This window comes from Amyelois transitella, chromosome 10, assembly GCF_032362555.1.
Source record: "Amyelois transitella isolate CPQ chromosome 10, ilAmyTran1.1, whole genome shotgun sequence".
Taxonomy (NCBI): Eukaryota; Metazoa; Arthropoda; class Insecta; order Lepidoptera; family Pyralidae; genus Amyelois; species Amyelois transitella.
The window spans coordinates 3,601,931-3,622,693 of record NC_083513.1 but is presented as its reverse complement, the minus strand read 5'-3'; the positions used below and the strand labels follow the sequence as shown (position 1 = coordinate 3,622,693).

At 35.0% G+C, this 20,763-nt stretch overlaps 3 protein-coding genes across 4 annotated transcripts; 1 reads left to right on the top strand and 2 right to left on the bottom strand.

Annotated features, from left to right (window-relative positions):
• The first annotated feature begins 35 nt into the window (after positions 1–35).
• Positions 36–5,182, top strand: LOC106137711 (golgin-45). Its single transcript, XM_013338615.2, has 6 exons — positions 36–201; positions 294–781; positions 1,242–1,379; positions 1,753–1,814; positions 2,920–3,304; positions 4,350–5,182. The coding sequence occupies exons 1-6, from the start codon at positions 180–182 to the stop codon at positions 4,491–4,493; spliced, it is 1,239 nt and encodes a 412-aa protein (XP_013194069.1). The 5' UTR covers positions 36–179; the 3' UTR covers positions 4,494–5,182.
• On the bottom strand, positions 4,963–10,664 carry LOC106137712 (protein CREG1). 2 transcript variants are annotated; one of them, XM_013338617.2, is made up of 6 exons: positions 10,522–10,664; positions 8,570–8,775; positions 8,045–8,199; positions 7,420–7,539; positions 6,856–6,937; positions 4,963–5,743 (listed from the first exon to the last, which is right to left on the bottom strand). In XM_013338617.2, the coding sequence occupies exons 2-6, from the start codon at positions 8,763–8,765 to the stop codon at positions 5,604–5,606; spliced, it is 693 nt and encodes a 230-aa protein (XP_013194071.1). In that variant the 5' UTR covers positions 8,766–8,775; positions 10,522–10,664; the 3' UTR covers positions 4,963–5,603. The 2 variants fall into 2 exon arrangements, with proteins under 2 accessions (XP_013194071.1, XP_013194070.1); XM_013338616.2 differs by lacking the exon at positions 10,522–10,664 and adding an exon at positions 10,005–10,164.
• Positions 10,665–13,421: 2,757 nt separating this feature from the next.
• On the bottom strand, positions 13,422–20,689 carry LOC106137695 (cleavage stimulation factor subunit 2 tau variant). Its single transcript, XM_013338583.2, has 10 exons — positions 20,437–20,689; positions 20,068–20,336; positions 19,056–19,181; positions 18,370–18,477; positions 17,885–17,975; positions 17,416–17,475; positions 16,687–16,813; positions 15,247–15,350; positions 14,773–14,855; positions 13,422–13,642 (listed from the first exon to the last, which is right to left on the bottom strand). Exons 1-10 carry the CDS (start codon positions 20,498–20,500, stop codon positions 13,520–13,522), a joined length of 1,155 nt encoding a protein of 384 aa, XP_013194037.1. The 5' UTR covers positions 20,501–20,689; the 3' UTR covers positions 13,422–13,519.
• Between the last annotated feature and the right edge of the window lie 74 nt (positions 20,690–20,763).

Genomic DNA, 20,763 nt, shown 5'->3' with positions numbered 1-20,763 from the left:
TTTCCAATGACACTGACATTAATTTTGACAACAAACTATGAAATATTGTTTCATTAGGTACTACCTCCGTGGCTTTATATTATTTGTATTTATTTTAATAAAATTGGGAATATTAGCATCCTAAAACAAATAAAATTGTTAAGTAGTATCTTAACTTTATCAAGTAACATTCATTCGCGATGGATAAATCATTTTATCCAAGTAAGTAATCATTCATCTGTGACTGATGATGTGACTATGTATTTGTAATGCAATAGAGGTATGTTGCTCTAATATTTTGTTTAATTCTTTAGAAATCATGAGCAAAGCTAGGACCGCTGGAGATGGCATGGAATCTGAAGATGGCACAGTGGAAAAATCTAGCCAAGTCCCGTCCACCTCAACTACTAAGACCAACTCGGCCCTTCCTCGCCTCATACAAGTTTATCCTACAAATATAATCAAAACCGAAAGCAAATCATCACATATTCGCTCAAAGAGCCCTAAGTTTGTCCCATATGAACCATATCCTGGTGCTGTCAAACCAATCACACCCAAACTCATGTCTAAGGGCTCTAAAAAGTCCAAAAACAACATGGACATAAACACACTTATTTGTCAAATGTCACAAATGAATACAAACTTGAATGAGTTCAAGCCTCGGCCAAAACTTTTGTCAGCAAGTGATAAAACACAGGAAACAGATAAACCAAATGAAGAACAAGTTGAAATGCAGAAAAAAATCAATGAACTACTTCAAGAAAATGAATCTTTGAAGGAGCAGTTGAAACAACAAGCACAAGTAACTTCTTGAATTAAAATTTCAAACTTGCTTAAGGTTCTCATATTGTTTTTCAATATTTTATGTAACTTAATGGTAAACTATCCTCTATGGTAAAGTAATGTCATTGGATCATGATTATATTTTGTAGCTTCCTCATACATACAGTCTCGTCTATATCTCTTTAGGGTAGACAGAGAATAGCCTGGAAAAGACTGAAAGGCCACATGCAGCTATAAGGCTTAATGATGGAATTGAGATTCAAACAGTTACATAATAAAATGTGAAGTCCTGTTCTAAAGTACTGGGAAGCATAACTTTTATATTGTTTAGGACAACACTGAGTAATCAGAATTAAAGAACAGTTTTAAACTTTAAAATTTTATGGAAATTGGTTTAGTCATTTTTCTATGAAATCTTACAAGGAGACTTTGGGCGTAGATCTATGCTTTTGATGTGTCATGATTTATTTGTTGTCCAGGTGAATAAGGAACTGAAGACAATGTTAGTGGCGTCAATGGGAGAAGACCTTGAAATACAAGTGCAATCCCTTAATGAGGACAAGAAACATTTAGCAAATGCTTTATTAAATTCTGCTCAACATCTTTCTACACATCAGGTAATTTTTAAAGTAATAAGTCAAAATGGTATTTGGACTTAATAACTTCAGGACCTTGAGAATAGTATAATACAACAACAAGACTGTATCAACTGGAGTAGCTTCACTTAATTTTTTAAAAGGTGACTTAATGGAGGGTGTGGGGGATAAGCTCTTTCTCCCCATGATGGACACATCTGGGATAAATCCCACAGAAGCAGCAATTGTACAAAATGAACTGGAGATGGATGTTGGAAAGGGAAAAAGGGTAACTTATGTTAAACAGCGGAACATTCATAGATAGAAGATAATATTAATGTTATAAGGCTGAAAGATTATACTTCTCTGGAGAAGTCATTACAATCATCATAGTACAGAAATTTTTGTTTAACAGGAACAAACTGAATGGCTGGCAGGTCAATGTGAGGTGTGGAGGAGTAAATTTTTAGCGAGCAGGTAACTGTTTTTTTAATGCAGTAGTCCTTATCCAAACTTCCAAAACATTAAAGCATTATAAAGAAGTACAAGTATGACCTCTAGATCTAGGAATAGTTTTAACAAAATCAGTTAAGTAGATAGGTGGGAAAACTTTACATAGTGAGTTACTTTTGCATTTAAAATATTGGCAAGGAGATAGTAACTAACGGCCTGTCGTGACTTCACATGTAGATTTTAGGACATTTTGTAATTCAATCAGTCTTATAACACTTCTATTGCTAGAAACTGGATGAAAATCTGGCAGATAAACCCGGCGGCGGATTGAGTATAAGTCTTACACTGTTTCTAATAGGTTAATTAAACGAAAGATTCTGCCTTAATGAAATATTTGTATTAAACATATTTCTTGTTTAATAAGAGACAAGTGATTTCTTAAGTTATATCAAATGTTTAATTTAAACATGAGAGTGATTATGTAACAGGTCAAAGCTATTATTACATCATCATAACATTTACTCTGCTTATGTTTTCATTAGATAATACAATATTTGTGCAACTCTAACCCATACTTGAAAACTATACTGTAGCCTATCTTTAAAAAGTACACACAACTATACAAAACAAAATTGTATTCATAATATACATATACCAAGTTTTCTTAAACCAGTTTGCTGTTGTTTAAAAAATTAAATTGTTTTTGGTAATTTCCTACATCAATGTGGCTTCCGGCGCTTTAGAATACTCCATATCTTTCCTATCGATGTCGTAAAAAGCGACTAAGGGATCTTGTAGGCGATGGGCTAGCAACCGGTCACTATTTGAATTGCGATTCCATCATGAAGCCTTTCATATACCTTTCCGAGACTGTTGGCTCTGTCTACCCTCAAGGGATATAGACGTGACTATCTATTTACGTTTGTATGTTTCCCTGTCGTCATGACAGCCGAACTTCGAAAACCAATACAATCTTCTTAATACTTCGAATAATATATGTTAAACATGTGTTGTTAGATCTTATTTAAATTCTTCTTTAAATTGTCCCTTCTCAGTCTCTAAAACCACCATTCAGATTTAAAATGCACGTTTATGATGTGAATTTCATGGCAAATTTTATTGTTTACAGTCTAATGGTAGAAGAATTAGCTCAATGCAAAAAGTTGCTGACTGAAAAAACCGATAGTCTTCAACAAGCAATCAAACAATTATTTGACGAGAGGTGTCGTGCAAGGGACATGATGTTATGCACATACAAAAACTTGTACGGTCTCCACGAGAAATGGCTAGAAAACATAGCTATATCAGAATACGTCGGCGGAGGAACCGTGTACAAGCGGACAATAGGCAACCTCAATTTTAATACCACTGCACTGCAGTCCACGAACATCTTAGATTTGTCATCAGTTAACTTGAAATTGTCTGAGAATATAAGCAGCTCCACTGAAAAACAGGATATTAGTCATCTCAATGATTTACCATCAGCGACAGATGGTGAAAAACACGCAGAAAATGTAAGTATTATTTATTATGAGAATATGTTTTTTTTTTGTCAATCAATATTGTCCTTTATTTAGGATAATCAGGTGCCGTGTAGTTTCGGCACTTTAGAAAAGGACCACTGCGTATTTTTAAATGGATGTCGCAAAAACCGACTAATAAACTTTAGGTTCTTCTTGTAGGCGATGGTAATTGAGATTTAAATAGTGACAGGTTGCTGACCTGTCTTTTAAGGATGTTCGCTCTGTATCATATGAATCTCTGATCCATATTGGATCGATCATGGTTACACACCCAGTTGCCTGAATTTGCAGGTTTCCTCACGATGTTTTCCCTCAACATGAGCGCATCGATTAGTATTCGAACTAGTGTACATAACTTTGGCCTAGGTGGATTCGAACCTGTGGCTCATACTTCTACAACAGTTTAAAATTCGAATAGTTAAGGCGCTAATGCGTATGCGACGCCTTTTTAACGGGCACCTTACCGATTCGGCCACCAACACATCTTCAGATATATACTTACATATTTACTCCTAATCTACATGAGAGCTTTGCCATGAACATCATATTTATCTGTTCTATAAAGCTAAATCAATTATATGTCGCAATTACGAATGCGAATTTAACGCGTTTAATTATTCAAAGAGGAACCATGACAAGGCCGACCATACGCATACGAATTCCTTTCGATTTCACCAATACGATTGACGTCAATAAATACTGATAACGGACCGCATTATATTCAATATAAGTAGCTGTGAACTCCTACTTATCGTAGTTTATTTTTAAACCTATGTGTGCCATACTTCACTTTTTTGATCACGTCACGACTTTTTGGGTTTGATCCTCAAGCAATTATGATAAAAAAAAATAGTTTTCTCTTATTATTATTATGGTAGAATTCAGATTAAACAAAAAAAATCTGACTATAAAATCTTTTTCTTTCCATCCCTTTCAAGTTAGATCAATAAAAAGAGAGAGAGGAGAATAAAATTTTGAAGTCATTTTTACTTTATTTTTTCCATGGTTTCCTTCACCACACAAACCTTTTTTTCAGGTAATGGCATTGCCCTTAGAAGTAAGGAAGGTGAACGAGGAACCAGTGAACGCGCTTGTTCACCACGCCTATACTAACAGCACGACCACAGTTCGGCCAATAGCTTCATGCGTGCATTGCAAAGGACGGGTTCAACTGTTGTAGAGAAGTTTATTTAGATAATTGCATATTTGTTGAGGTTAAGTACTAAATTAATTTTTAATTTGGTAATGAATGAATGAGAGTATGTTGTAAGAAAATATATATTATAGTTATAGTAATATATAACGTTATGTTTGACAGCAGGATAGGAATGATATGTATGACGTAAATGTGAAAAGACCATAAAATCTATTCATATGACATCTGTCGCAGAGATAAAGTTATATTTGAGGAGGCATAAATAAGCTCATTAAACAAAAACGTATTATGTAATTGTAATAAACTACTATTTAAATTAATATGAAATATAATGTTTTTAGTTCAGCAGTCCCATAATAACGTTTATGTTGAGGTTGTGTGTTAGTAATAAGGTTAGGTAAATTAATTTTAATGGTGCTTTAATTACACATAATTTATATATTTAAAATTCATTCCGTATACCTGGAATTGGTTAAGGTAATAAAAAATAATATTGTTGAATTTCAATGTTTTATTATAAAACATAGTACAAACTTTTAGGCGAGTATATACTCTATATATTTCATTGTAAGACTGTCTACAATTTTATATAATTCAGAATTAAAAAGTAGGCACTGTCTTTTGTCTCCGCCTTATAAAGATTTACACCTAAAATGTTATATGATCACAGCACTAATTTTCAATATTTACATTATATTTTTACAATCTTATTACCACTTTAGCAAAAAGATTATTTGTCTTACGCAGTTACTACCATTAAAAACATTGTCGTTAATGAACATTTATACGATGAAATCTATTCTTCATTAATGTACAGTTCTCTGAAAGTAAAATGTTCTATTTGACTTGAATAATACACTATTGTCTATAAACCTTACTATTCACTAAATATGACATAACTATTTGGTGTTGCTATATAAAAAGACGTAAAATGGCGTCCTCACATTGTCAGGTCCTCTAGAATTCTGGTCAAGTACCTACATAATAACTTTTTAAATGTAAGAACTATCACCTTAAAGCTAAACTTGGCTCCTTTGTCTATTTCATTATAGAAAAAGGCGTGACTATGTAACAAATACAACAAATTTAACGGCCGTTAACGTATATTCCCTTTTTTTCATAATCAAACCCATACTAATGACGCGATCTATAACGATTGATGTTGGTGTAGTTGAATGCTAGATAGTCCTTCACGGGAATGTATTTCGCGCCACCGAACCAGTCTATCATGGCGATTTGCGCGATTTTCAATTTGGCCACGAACCAGTTGTGATCTGAAAAGGAAATTTAATAAGTAAAAAAATTGACAAAATGTATATGCATAGTATTGCTAAGAAGTTATCTTTTTTGCTATTTCTTCTTGGCATTAGTCCCAGTTACAAGCTCATCTTTCTGGAGAGGACTAAGTAGGTGGTGCGCTTTTTGCCCATTTTCGACGAGGGCAGGGATTTGATCAATATATGGTCGATATTGCAAAGCAACTCTCGTTTCGCCATATATTTACTATGCGAACCGCGAAGGTATAAATCGCCCCCGCGTCTATATTCCCCGACACCTACAATTTAGCGATTTTTAACGCAAGAGTAAATCTGTATTTTTTGAGCACATCTTGCTTACTATCAGACAAAAAGCCAAACTCGTTCATCAATAAAAACAAGTCATATGATGCAAATGGTGTTAGCCTGTGACGCCAAGAGCATAATAATTCGTATATTCGTATAATTCAACTACAGCAATAGAACAGAATAGGTTAAATAATTTATCTTATTCTTAGTTTTTGTGTTATTTATTTAAATAATTAACAATGCGGCGGCATATCTTAACATACCTCAATATAGAATGAACGTTTCGGTGATTTATCAAGCATCAAATATTTTAATATTTACCTAAGGAATCATTTAGTAGATTAAATGCGTTTAATATAGCTATTGCACTGTGATCTCTGACCCTATTAATATAATATTATTATGACCATATCGCCAAAGTTTTCCTGTTTAGTTAGTCTGGTCATAGGGATAACCCAGTTAGGTATAACGCTCTAGATATATGTATTACTAGCTTTTTGTTAAGCTTATGTTACTTCTGAAGATATATTCTATGTCTACCAAATTTCATAAAAAAACAGTTCAGTAGTTTTGAGTTTATTCATTACAAACATACAAAATTATAATTACGGTCTCTTTAGTGTGGATGAGTATATTGTATTGAAGTGGCAAATGTTGTAACCGATTTAATTTTGTGGAAGGAAGAGCACGTGCTGTTCTTATACGCTTTTTTAACCCCTAGACCCTTAAATTATCTTGTTTTTGTTTGTTCTATATATAATATCAATTCAAACAACAAACTAAATGAGAAACTTTAAAAATGTAAAGATTAATAGAAATACCTGGTGGATAATCAGCCATAGCAGGATGTCGCGCGAACAAAGCCGCCTTTGCAAAGATATACTCTGGAGTGCCCTCTTTGACCTGGAAGAGATGGCAGGATATCGACTTTAAAGTAGGATGGACACGATTGTAAATGAATGGCGGCCATTTATATGGTAGTTATAAGAAGTTTAGTTAACCTACAAAAGTTTTTGTATACTTTTTCATAGCGAATTTACCTAAAGTTTTTATAGACTTTTGCAGGTGACTGTAACCTAAAACTGTGTTATGTTTGAATGGAAAATGATTTTTTCTGAATTTTATTTTACTGTTTCTTGGAGGAATGTCTACTTTAAAACTTTCGAATTGCTTAGTTTTGTTAATATTTCTCTGCCTACGCCAGAGACAGGCGTGATGGTATGTATGTATGCTTAGTTTTATTGCACACATAACCCTCTATTCATTATAACAAAGACGTCTATAAAATGACGCTGAAGACACCGAATGAAAATAGAATGGTACGTCTGCGTTAAAAACCGTGTCAATTACAATATAGCTATTTCAAATATCAATAAATGAAATACCTTCTTCATGATGCCAGACAGCATGAGCCGGGTACAGCGCGGGTCTTCTGGGTCCAAGTCTTTCTTCTCGCAGTAGTCCAGCTGTTCGAGGGATACCAATACGGTAGCTCGACTGTTTTTCTGCGGAAAAAAATGTGATTTGTGACGCAAATTCTCTTTGAAATAAGCTTGATAAATTCGTTGTGGATACTAATTTTAAAAACCCGTTTACTTTGCCCACCTTCCAACCGGTTGGCTGATCTGCTGATATACGCTACACAGACGAACAGACAGATTCGTATGTATAATTTGACGTCCCTTTTTTTGCGCCTGCTTTTAGGATACCATGATAAATCATTTATCGTGACTTGCCTGATTTTCAGGGCATATCAATGAATATCTTCAATTTTATGAATTTGGTTAAGAAAAAACCCCAAAATGCTGAAGGAACATAAACCCCAGAACCCCAGGTTGAGAATGTAGGTATACTTAGATAGATTTAAGATTTTTTCGCGTGAATGTTAAGGCAATGAATCATATATGGAAATGAGGGGGAGTACTATAGGTACAGGAGTTCATAAAATATTGCGCCAACCTCAAGCAATAGAAAAACATACTGTAGATACCTATATGTGTCTTTACTTACCATAAGATCCTTAGCAGTAAAGTCTAGAGGTGACATGTAGAAGTATGGGATGCCAGTGGAATTTTCCAGTGGGCCGTCGACGATAGACTTCACATTCGAGAATGGGAAGCCCTTGATGGCCGTCTGGGTTGATATTGTGGCTATGGAGGTCCAATCTGTAGGTTATGTAAAAAGCATGAGACTATCTCCATTGAATTTTTTTAAATCTATACAACAGTTCTATTATTTATATTAGTACCTCTGATTAACACGGCCTTTACTAATCATCAAACTCATTTGTGTTCGTCGAAGCCAAATAGATCATCGTGTGGCAACTTGCACTGCACATTCAGGCAATTAGATGTGTAACTATGAGCTAAGAGCTAAATGAGGAGTTTCGCTATAAAATAGAGTCGCTTCGTGTAAAAAATAGCCATGTCTTGCTCAATCCAGAACCATGGTCAAAAAGAAGATGAGAAGGAAATAAGATTGTATGGAGAAATCACAAAGAAAAATCGACACTGACCTAATCCTCACTAAACTTACTTGTATTATGGAGCACATATCTTGCCATAGCAATCAACTTGGTGTGGTCTGGTGGGTCTGGTATGGTCTCCGCTGAATCATCCCAGTTGATACGGTCATGCAGAGAAATGTACCTTGGTCGGTACTTCGCCTTTTCTACGCCATCACTTTGCAGAATGAGTAGGCATGATGCTAAACAAAGAAAGAGTGCCTTCATGGCGCCGTTCCTGGAATATGAAATTTAATAGACCATCATAAATCACACTAATATTCAACAATGAGTTTCTCAGTTACCTACGTGTTCGAAAAGGATTAGATAATAGTTACCTATAAAAAATGGGGAAACTTTACAACGGACATATTATATGCTGTCTGTACCATCTTAATGGTATCAACCAAGAAACGAAATAAATATACATAAATAACATCATCAAAGGTAGGTATGTATGTATATCTAAATTGTTTAATATAAATTAAGGTTTTGCTCATATTTCTAAAACAGCTTTCAAAATATAGAACAAAATGTATGTTTATAAATCATATCCACTACATCGCTAGAAGTTATAAAACATTTTTAGGAAAGTTAACCCTTTAGCACGCGTGTTTGTATAAACTTTGCATTGGACACTGGCTCATAAAACCTATTCTGCAAGCGAACTCATTAATCAGAAAATGATGAAAAAACAAGTAATGCCAGTAGGCATCGCGAAATTATTTTGAATTTTAAAAGATCATCAAAACGAGACAGATAGTCCAGTTTTGTACAGTCGAATTAAGAACCTCTTGTTTTTTTGTCGGTTAATATTGAGCTAAAATTTTTAAGACACATAGTGAGATTGTTAAAGTAAATTTTATTAGCCGTGTGGTTCCCAGCACCAATACAAAAAAGAATAGGACCACTCCATCTCTTTCCCATGGATGTCGTAAAAGGCGACTAAGGTATAGGCTTACAACCTTAGGGTTCTTTGTTAGGCGATGGGTTAGCAACCTGTCACTATTTAAATCTCAATTCTATCATTAAGCCAAATAGCTGAACGTGGCCATTCAGTCCTTTCCAAGACTGTTGGCTCTGTCTACCCCGCAAGGGATATAGACGTGACCACAGTATGTATAGTAAGTATGTTTATTAGCTTTTACGAATTATTTATACGTGATTTATATCACAACGAATCTGATTTACCCAATTACAAAATATTTTTTGTTTTAAAAACATAAAAACCATTATTTAACCATACAGATGAACGTAGCCTTCAGTCTTTTCGACATTGTTGGCTCTGTCTACCAAGTCCAGACGCGAAAACTTATATGTAGATAGGTACATAATGTATCTATAAGTAAGTATGTAAAATATTTATAAAAAATCGCCTTTAGTAGACACGAGGCATCTACACCAAAATATGTTGTGTGAGCTAGTATGAGTGACAGTGCAAAATTTAAGATTTAAAATAAACCCTACCTTTAAATCCCGACGGAGCACTTTTCGATCGTAACCAAATGAAGAATTCGCGCCACAAGTGGTCCGCACAGTATCGCTGACGGTACACAAATGGTATCATCAACACAACACTGGCATTGGCAGTGAAAACGCCGAATGTCTAACGCAATGAGTGACAAAACGATTACCGAAACGTAATAGATAGGTACCACATAACTTACAACCTCCGGAATAAATTAATTACAATGCGGGATCTAACTATCATCGAATTAAAAAACAGAAAACGCAAAACGATTCTTCCTTGCACTTGGCATATTTGAACGGCATGACTTTGTATATTCAACAATAATGGAAAGTGAACTACACAACGCAGTGAATAAAGTTGAAGATAGCTTATTACTAATACATTTTGGTATGAAACATGGAAACAACTGAAAATCCTCAATGAATATGATACATGGATTTAATTTGTAACTAAACTGTTACTATAAATTAACATCAAATATCATATTGAAGGTCGAGTTATTTTTAGACTCACCTATTCGACGGGGCGAGAGATCTTAAGTTTTAGGTTATGTTTTACAATAACAACAACCTAATAAGGTTTTGTTCGAAAAGTGTTACAATGAACAAGACTTGGGAAATAATGTTTTTGGAAAGGCACTCTTTAATTTTGGCAACATAAACACGTGATTAATGTTTGCGTCACGAATGTTTGTAAATATATCTCCGAGACAGACGGCTGTAAACAAGCAAGACTCACATCATTTGTTTGTACCTATGTTATGTACCTCTTATAGTAACTATGTCGTAAGTTCGTAGCGCGCATGTGTTTTCTTTTTTATATACCTACTTACTTACCTAGGTCGAAACAGAAATTGATGAATGAAAAAAAATTATATATAAATAAATAAAGTCTTATAAGGCTTAACAACCATCTTATATGAATTAATAATTTTGGGTAAAAATAAGGATAAAAAAGGATTTATTTTTTCAAGACGTGATCAACCTGGCTAGATCGATTTCATGTCCCCATGTGCACCTATACTTATTTCAAATTTAAACGAAATCGTAAGATCGTTGCGAGTACGAATTATAACTACTTGAACCTTCATTTCCTATCCAATTTAAGTTTTATTTTAAATTCAAAAAAAAAATTCAAAATTTTTTATTCCTTATTATAGGATACTATTATATCGCTTAATAATTGTCGTATGGTTTAACAACTTGGTTGACGTCAAATAAATTACTTAAAAACTAAGTTTACTGCCGCTTCCAAGGCGTCAGTGCAGAAGAAGCGGTAACAAACTGCACTGCAGCATTTTCTTCAACAACGTCAACTTCACAATATTAAATTATACTTAGAATAGAATGTGGACGGGAGAATACATTGTTCACGGGAGATTTATATATTTATGAGATTTAATATTGAAAAAAGAAAAAAATATATATATATATATTTTATGGATTGCCAATTTTAAAAAGATTTATGTACAGAGTGTACTGAAATTTTGATTTAAGTTCAAATTAAACTACAATTAATTACGAGGTTCCTGTGCCAAGCTCGAGCCAGATGTTTTTATCATTAAGGTAATCATCAGTCCTATAATAAGCCTTCTCACAAAGTACTTTCTTTACATACTCTTTGATTTTAAATATTTTTTTATTATTAATTTAGTGCTTATATAAGTATACCAAAAGAAATTTTTATTTAAGTGCGTACATAATCATCCGACGCAAATAGTTTTGCTCAAAAATATTCAGTTTCAATTAACTATCTCCACTGGTAATGAGAAAGGGCTGTATAAACAAATTAGTGATCTCAGTGTCGAGGACAGGCAGATAAAAGACTCACGTACATGATAAAAATGTAACCCACACCCTAATCAGGCAGGCCGAGATAACGCAGTCACGTCCGTGGTTTTTGGTGATTCCAAACAATTAGCAAGATAATATACATACTTACGTATAATGACGTTCTTATCACTTACGGGATAGACAGAGCTAGCATGATAGGTGGGTAGCCCATCGCCTATGTCACTATTTGAATCTCAATTCTATCATAAACAGTTGAACGTGGCGCCTATCAGTCTTTTCAAGACTGTTGGCTCTGTCTACCCCGCAAGGGATATAGACGTGATTATATGTATGTATGTACAATTGATACTCAAGTACTCACCCACTAAATGAGGCTCGTTTCGTCACCCTCTTTCTACTGTTACCTATGCTGTTTTGACCCCTCCTTAGTCGTTTCATTCTTAACAGGGTTCGTCAATCAGGAACAAGTCGAGTGACAAGTTTAAACGGTGCCATCTTTGTCAAATTGTAGCTTTCAGGGATCCTCTTGCACAAAATAGTTTGTAGCCGCCTTTATTTGGTCTTTATATATCACTAGCTGTGCCCGCGACTTCGTCCGCGTGGAACAGGCGGTCACGCGTATTAGAAAGAACGCTGGTTCGCCGTAATTAATGTTTCGCTGCAAATTGCTTATAACGACTATATCTCAATACCTACCTATTCGTCTAATTTATATACTGTAAATGGCAATTTTAGTCTACATGAAAAGCCGAAAGTAACAAACATATTTATTTGGATAAGGATTAATACTGAATTAAAGAAAAGTGGTTTCAAAATAACTCATGTTTATAATGAAAAAATAATCTTAAAAAATGAACATAAAAGTGGTTATTGCAAGTAAACCTTAAGAGATAGATATATGCTCTCGCGGACTTTTTTGTGGCAAAAAATGAGTACTTCACATCTTTAGTACATTGTTTTACTATATCTTTGTTGGTTTGCGCAGCGTTCGCGTGGAAAGCTCGCAGATGGCCGACTCATTCAACTTTCACCTGCATTGTTGACATTTCCCGTAGGAAATCCGGGATAAAATGTAGCCTATAGCCTTCCTCGATAAATAAACTATCTAACAGTGAAAGAATTATTCAAATCGGTTCAGTAGTTTCTGAGATTAGCGCGTTTAAACAAACAAACAAAACAAACTCTTCAGCTTTATAATATTAGTATAGATAGGGTTCTGCCGTTCGCTCTTTTTCCACACTGTAAGACTATCCGGCTACTTCATGCTTCTATAGTTCATAAGTAAACCTATTGAGAAATTAACTTATTATTGTTATAAAGATAAAATTTCATGACACAATACACCATAAAATTAGAATTAGTATTGCTGCAATAGTGATGTGATTTCACAAAAAAACAAGGCATGAAAGTCCTTTATCTCCTAAAACCAAGTAGGTACAATTTTGCCAACACAAAAAGCAATTATTACAGAAAAATAAAGGTAAAATGACACTTACTTCCTCAAACTCAAACTGTGAAGCCAACAGCTGAAAGTGCAATCCAAAAAAGGCCCGTTGCACATGATTAAAGTTGATATCTGTTCAACACATCCTTATTAGGTAAAATAAAACACTAAATACGATTTATTGAAATTATTTATTTCTATAAAATAGCAGTACAAATCCTTAACTTTTATGTTAATTATATCAGCATACAGATGAGAAATACTGGTAATAGTGTTAACGCTGCTGTGTACTCTTAGCGATCTGTTCCTTCAGCATGAGGATACTGGTGCGTTGTTCGGGAGGCAACAACGCTATTTGTTCGTCTGACAGCTGCAGTACTTGCATTATCAGCGCGGCCTGCAAACAAAATAAATTATAGACGGTAGGTATGTATTTTTTTTATACGCTAAATTGTTTAATTGGCAATAAATTATTTAGTTAATGGGTATACTGAATATTTGTATAGTAAGTGTAGCGTTGATGGGTATCTGCTAGGTATGTATATTTAAATTATTAGTGCAGCCGTAGCATCGAACATGCGACGCAGTTTTCATCGCACGTCAATCTATCGCTGTCCCGTTTCATGTAATAATATAAAACGAAACAGCCCTATTTTTTCGGGCCAAAGCAGCGTCAGGCGTACCATGTTACAGAGGCTGGATGACTGTCCCATTATACAGATTATCACCAATGCAAAGGCTTCCGTGTTATTCCATCTCTTTGTCCGACGGAGGCGACTTAGGGAATATGCACATTCATGTAGTGCAGATTGTATTATGATCCAATACCTATGGGTTAGGTTCGCTTGCAAAAGTTGCGGAGGTCAGACGGTAGTCGCTTTGTGTAAGAACCTGACTTGCTTAATACAGGATCAGGTCAAAAGGCAGACCCCAGACTCCGGAGAAATGAAGATGTAAACGGGATTGACGCCAGCAAGACAAGTAAGGCGGACCTATGCAAAAGTTGAATTTAAGTAACAGCGAAAGACAAAATACCTACTATATTCACTAACAGTTGACATGACACATATTTTAATTTATCACCCTATAGTTAAATTATGTTGTATCACCAAAATAAGTTGATGATAATATTCTAATTAATGATTCAACAGCACGATATCGTCAAGTGAAAGTTATCATCTTTCTTATCTATAGTTAGCATTTGAACGTGAACTTCGATCGTTTGTTTTTGTTTTGTGTTATAAAAAAAAAACATATTTTTCTTATATTCTTCTTAAAAATCTCATCATAAGATTCCCAATTTTCCCGTTCTGATTTTATTATTAGTTCAGAAGCAGATAGTTTACTTTTGACAGAATGTTATGCACACAAAATTTCGTCAAGATCTGTCCAGCTGTTTAGCCTTGACGGCGTAAAAGACAGAGACTTTTACAATTACAATCATTATAAAGTATGGTTAGTACAGTATATACATGAGAAGAAATAATTATTTCCTATATTATTTATATTTTTTCCAGTTAACTGTACCTTCTCCTGATCAGATGCACCGGACGGGATGCCTTGTATCATTCTCGCCTGCGCCATGCTGGGCATACCCGGTGGCATTTGTTCTGAAACAAACAAATATTTGATAATGTCAATAAATAGATGACACTTCAGCTTTTAAGATAATGGTGATATTTATTAAAAGTGGAAACAGAATACGACGCCGCAGGCGTCAAAAGAAAACGTGGTCGAATTGAGAACGTTCCCCTTTTTGAAGTCGGTTAAAAATTCCGCTGATGAGCGGAGTTTTTAGGAATTTTTTTAGTGACAATTTAGTTAGATGATAATTATTCAAAATTGTATGGGATGGATGGACACTGATAATGGGAATGTTATTTTTTTTATTTTGCACCCACCTAAAGCTTTCGGCATAAGCCCGTGGTTTAATGTAATACATGTATGCTTGCAATATGTGCTTTGTATTTGGTGCAATAAATACAAAATAACAATACTCACGCGGCGGCATCTTGGGCTGCGTGCGCGGGTCGCTGCGCACGCGCGGGTCCGCCGTGAAGGGCGGCGGCATGGCGCCCGACAGCCGCGGGTCCCGCGGGAATCCACTGCGATACCAAAAAAATTATTAATATTGTAGCGAGTATGTGGTGCCACCTATACAACACTTGAATAGATTTCCAATAGCTACCGCAACATTCTTTGTGTTTATTTCAAACATACTGGATTCTATATTAAATTGCAACAAGAAAAATATAAAAAGCTGAAAAGAACTACATTAAAATTTAAAAAAAAAATGTTCAGGAATAAAATTGTTGTGCCACTAATCATCAAATACACAAAATTCGTTTGCATTCATCAAAAATTATAAAAATAACGTGCCTTTAGCGTTCTTCTAGTTACAAGTCTTTAAATGACGAAATTCTCAAACTTAAACTTACATGTCAAGGGCATCCGTAGATGGGACAGAACTTTGAAAGAAAATTTTAATTAATTGAATTCAACTATAATTTTTGGCAAGCAATATTGATTGACGGAAATAATTTTTAATATGCTCATTGTACAGTCTTCTACCGAGAATCATGACTGCAGGAGGTCAAGTTTCTTTGTAGGCGACTGTATATTTCACACAGACAGGGAAATGTTGAAATTTTGCCAAATTGTTTTACACTAGGAGTTAATGTTGTCTTAAAAAAAACAGCACAAAGAATTATCTTTTTGTAGGAGACAGTTCAGTAAGACAAGTTAAAAGTAGCAGTTTTCTTACGCTGTCGCTAGTGTATCAATATTGACATATCAATTTGAACAATAAAAGACTATAATCCGTTTAAATGAAGAACGAATCTTAAATGGCGTCATGTACTTGCATTGATAGATTTAAGTAAACAAATACTATATTTTACCAAAACAGAAAAAAAAATTTCTGCACATTGAATATCATATATTTAAAATTCTCTCTTTTACATAAAAACAATATTAGGCGATGAGGAAACGGTAGTAGAGTAAGTATATGAAAATCTGTACCGTGAGTGTCTACCCTGTAAGGATAGACAGTCACGGCATACACTTATAAAACGTGACTATATTTATGTATGTACCGTGAGGATATAATCAGCACGCTAAACAAACATTTTACTAAACAACTGATAACCGATTTTTTTTATGCAGTAACGGTGTATGTATGTAAAACGGCAATAGTGTGCAAATGGTAGGTCATGATTTTGGCTGTCATTTTAGATTCATTTCTTCATTGAAACGGGTTATAAATTTGTTAAATACGTTTAAATAAAGAGGAAAGAAAAAGGAGAGAGATGGAGAAGAAGGAAGAGAGAGATGGAAAGAGAAGGAAGAGAAAAATAGAAAGATGGAAAGGGTGACAGAGAGAGAGAGAGAGACAACACGACACGGGATCAAAAAACAGAACATTAGAAGAGCATCACTCACGCGTCGTTGGCGTGCGGCGGCGGCACGGGGTGCGGCGCCACGGGCGGCAGGCTGCGCATGTCCTGGTCCAGCAGCGGCGGCGGCGCGCGGCTGCCGCGCAGGTCCGTGTCCAGCGACGCGCGGCCCGCTGTACACACACACAGATACACATTCAGACAGGTTAAGGCGAACATTATTGCATACAGATTGAGTTACAAAGTGCAAAAATAGATGGAGAAATAATAAATTTGCAATATCAACATGTTAGTCCGCGCGAGGACCACGACCCCGATATTCATAAAACAAAAAAGAAGAAAATGCTGCAGTGCAGTTTGTTACCGCTTCTTCTGCACTGACGCCTTGGAAGCGGCAGTAAACTTAGTTTTAAGTAATTTATTTGACGTCAACCAATGTTGTTAAACCATACGTTTTGACAATTATTAAGCGATATGAAGTATCCTATAATAATGAATAAAAATTTTGAATTTGAATTTGAGAAAAACCCAAAAATATCGTTTGCAAGTTCTGTTACTCAGTCCTTGAGGAGAGTAATGTTAAATTTAAACTGTCACTATTTGAATCTCAGTTCTGTCGTTAAGCAATATAGCAAATAAATATATGGTAGGTATATATATGCCGACATTTGAAATCAAACTTAGCCTTTCATGCAACAATCGGACATGATAACATTTAGGACGTCATGAGAGGTCAAGTCTTACTAGGAAATAAGGTATCGAATGAAATACTTACGATTGTATTGGTTTGACGGAGGGGGCACCGGATTACTAAGCAGCGGCGGCGGTTGTTGAGCTGAAAAATAATTATAATAATTTTTTTAAACCCATTTTTAAATGAAGACTTATGCTATAAATTATTGAGTATTAATAAAAAATATATTTTTTTAATTGTTTTCTCGGAGTGTGTAGTCATGAAGCTTGACAAGGCATATCTTCATCTACTCTCTCTTTCCATTACTAAGATTTGGTTATAAGGAACGAAAAAAGAGCAAGATAATAAAGACATATGCCTTGTAAACGTTCATGAATAAGGGGGCTAATCAATTTCACTCTAATGATATTAGTAAGTATATAGAGTAATTCTAAATGAGTGGACCATAAAAAAATACATACATATAACCACGTCTTTATCCCTTACGGGGTAGACAGAGCCAACAACGGCCACATTGAGCTGTAAACCGAAAAAAAAACTGAACTCAAACCTGGTAGTGGGGGGTTGTAAGAGTTCTGTGGTGGGGGCTTCTCTCCTGGCTGCAACAGCGGCGGCACCGGGTTGGAAGGATGCAGCATACTCTGAAAAAATAATTACATAGATATAGTCACATCTATATCCCTTGAGGGATAGACAGAGCCAAGTCTTGAAAAGACTAAAAAGGACATGTTTAGCTGTACAGTTTTATAATGGAATTGAGATTCAAATAGTGTCAGGTTGCTAGCCCATCGCCTACAAGAGGAATCTCAAGTTCATAAGCCTGTTCCTTAGTCACCTTTTACGACATCCATGGGAAAGATATGCAGTGGTTCTATGCTAAAGTGTAAAGGTAAATTCACTTAAAGTCAGGTCCATTAATGATCCATACAGCTAAATGTGCCCTTTCAGTTCTATAAGAACCAAAAGATATAAAAAGCACTTATATGAATGTTAACGTGCACAGCATTTAATTTCATTGATAATTAATATACTTACAACAGCAGTGGCAGGGTCCACAATCCTCATTATCACTTGAGCTTGGAGTAAAGCATATGCCAACTGGGGATTTTGAAGAAGCATGTTCCTAGCCTCAGTTGGATTATTCTGAAAAAAAAAAAGATATAATATTTCTATATGCCTAATCTTTAAATAACTCAGCAGTGATGATTTAAGACTAATTCTACCCATATTAAGTTTAAGTCTGTCCTTTAACTGTGACTACATAAAAGTTATAAAATATAAAAATTATTGGGATAATCTACTGTCCTGTTTCATCTATACTAATATATAATATTAAGCTGAAGAGTTTGTTTGAATGCGCTAATCTCAGGAACTATTGTTTCAAACTGAATAATTTGTTTTTGTGTTGAATAGACCATTTATCGAGAAAGGCTTTAGGCTATATAACATCATGCTGCAACTATTTGGAGTGAAGAAATATTGTAAAATGTGAAAAAAAAAAAAAAAAAATTATTCATCCTTGAGGGTCCAATGATGCCCAAAACAACTATTCCACACGGACAAAGTCGCGGGCACAGCTAGTGCTATTATAAAAGCAAAGCATTTCGCATGATAAAATTGCGCATGCCATGCTAAGGGTGCAGCTTTACTTTCCAATCCAAAGTATTCCTGTTCTTTGAGAAAATATTTAATGATGTTTGCACCATTTGAGTATTTCATACCTGAATACAGAGTTTCATTTGCTTCATCAATTCAAACATTTGTTCTGGAGGCAAGGTAGCCACGGCCTTGCTTATAGCTTCCGGGGCTTTCTCTGGCTCCACAGGGTCACCATATGGATTTTCAACCTGAAATTATACAGAAATTTTAATAACTAACAAAATATGATCTAGTATTTGTCATGTCTTTATATTACCTAGATCAAAGTATTTTTACACAGGAGCAGTAGGAGATATAATTATATTGAAATTATGCTGATATGAAAATAAATCTATTTCTATTGCTAGCACCAATAAGGTAGCTAAATAGGTTGTTGATAACTTGTTATCATTGGAGTGCTATAGCTGGCACAGTCGTTGTAAAGACTGTTACATACATACATAAAATCACGCCTCTTTCCCAGTGGGGTAGCCAGAGACCACTTGCCACTATACCTGCATTCTTCTTTTGCTTGATACACATACATAACTCTTCCTGCAAGCTTTTCAGTTTTGGGTACTCCAAACCAACCTTTTGCCAGAATATCTCAGTTTTTTACTCAAGAAAACAGCTCCCTTTTGTTCAAATAATTGCTCAGTTAAATAATATGTATAGAATTCAATTCCAGCCCGTGCTCACCTCTTGTAGGTACTAGTGGGTGGTTTGGCAAGTTAAGTTCTTGTTGAATGGATTAAAGTTTCTGCTTTGCTAAGCCAGAATGATTAAAATGGGTAAAAATTCGTCTCGCAGTAGCTATTATCTGTAGTGTCTCTTGTTGAGAGGCGCTTCAGCAGACCGCATTGCCAAATATTCAGTATTCGGTCAATTCACTATTTGTGGCAACTCTAACAATATTCCATTATCACACTGTTTCTTATCCTGTCACTCAATTTAACACCAATCATACTCCTAAACTGCCTGTTTTGATTGATAAGTTTAGTAATGTAGTAACATCCAACTTAAGCCTTTTCAATAATAATTAATGCATTTCCCAATTCCTGAAATTCCCTAGCTATAAAACAGTATTGAATTTACCTGAGGACCTTGCATTAAGGCTTGCATTTCCATTCGTGACTTCTCAGTACAAGCATTGTCCACTCTAAGTGAGCGCCCACCGATTTCGTACCCGTTAAGGTTCCGCATCGCACTGAGAGCAGTTTCTTGGTCTTTATACTCACAAAACCCATAGCCTTTAGGTTTACCAGTTTCACGGTCAAATACCAGCTTAAAAGAAAGAACAGCACCAACTTCACTAAAAATGTCTTTCAGTTTTTCTTCGGTCGCTTCATACGGTATGTTACCAACTGAAATATGAATATAACTTTAAAATAGGTAATAAACTTATAACAAAATCTTTTATTCGTTTCCAGAAACAAGATATTTATTGTTGATGCAAATACTTACCGAAGACAGACCTCATGGATTTATCCATAATACTTTGTTCTTCTTTTTCCTTACTCTTATCCATCTTTATGAATTAAAATGTTTATTTTCTTTGACTCGAACTTGTGGTCTTCACAGCAATACCAGATGATTATGCACGAAAAACTATTAAATGTATTTTAAATTAACCCACCCAGACAACGTAGATACCGAATTGACTGACTCTTGGTCTTGGATGAACCTACTGACATGAATTAATTTATCATAAACTGTCATCTGACAGTGGCAGCAACCAACCAACATACGCTGCCTACATGTGTCCACTGACGTGAAATTATTAGCGACCAT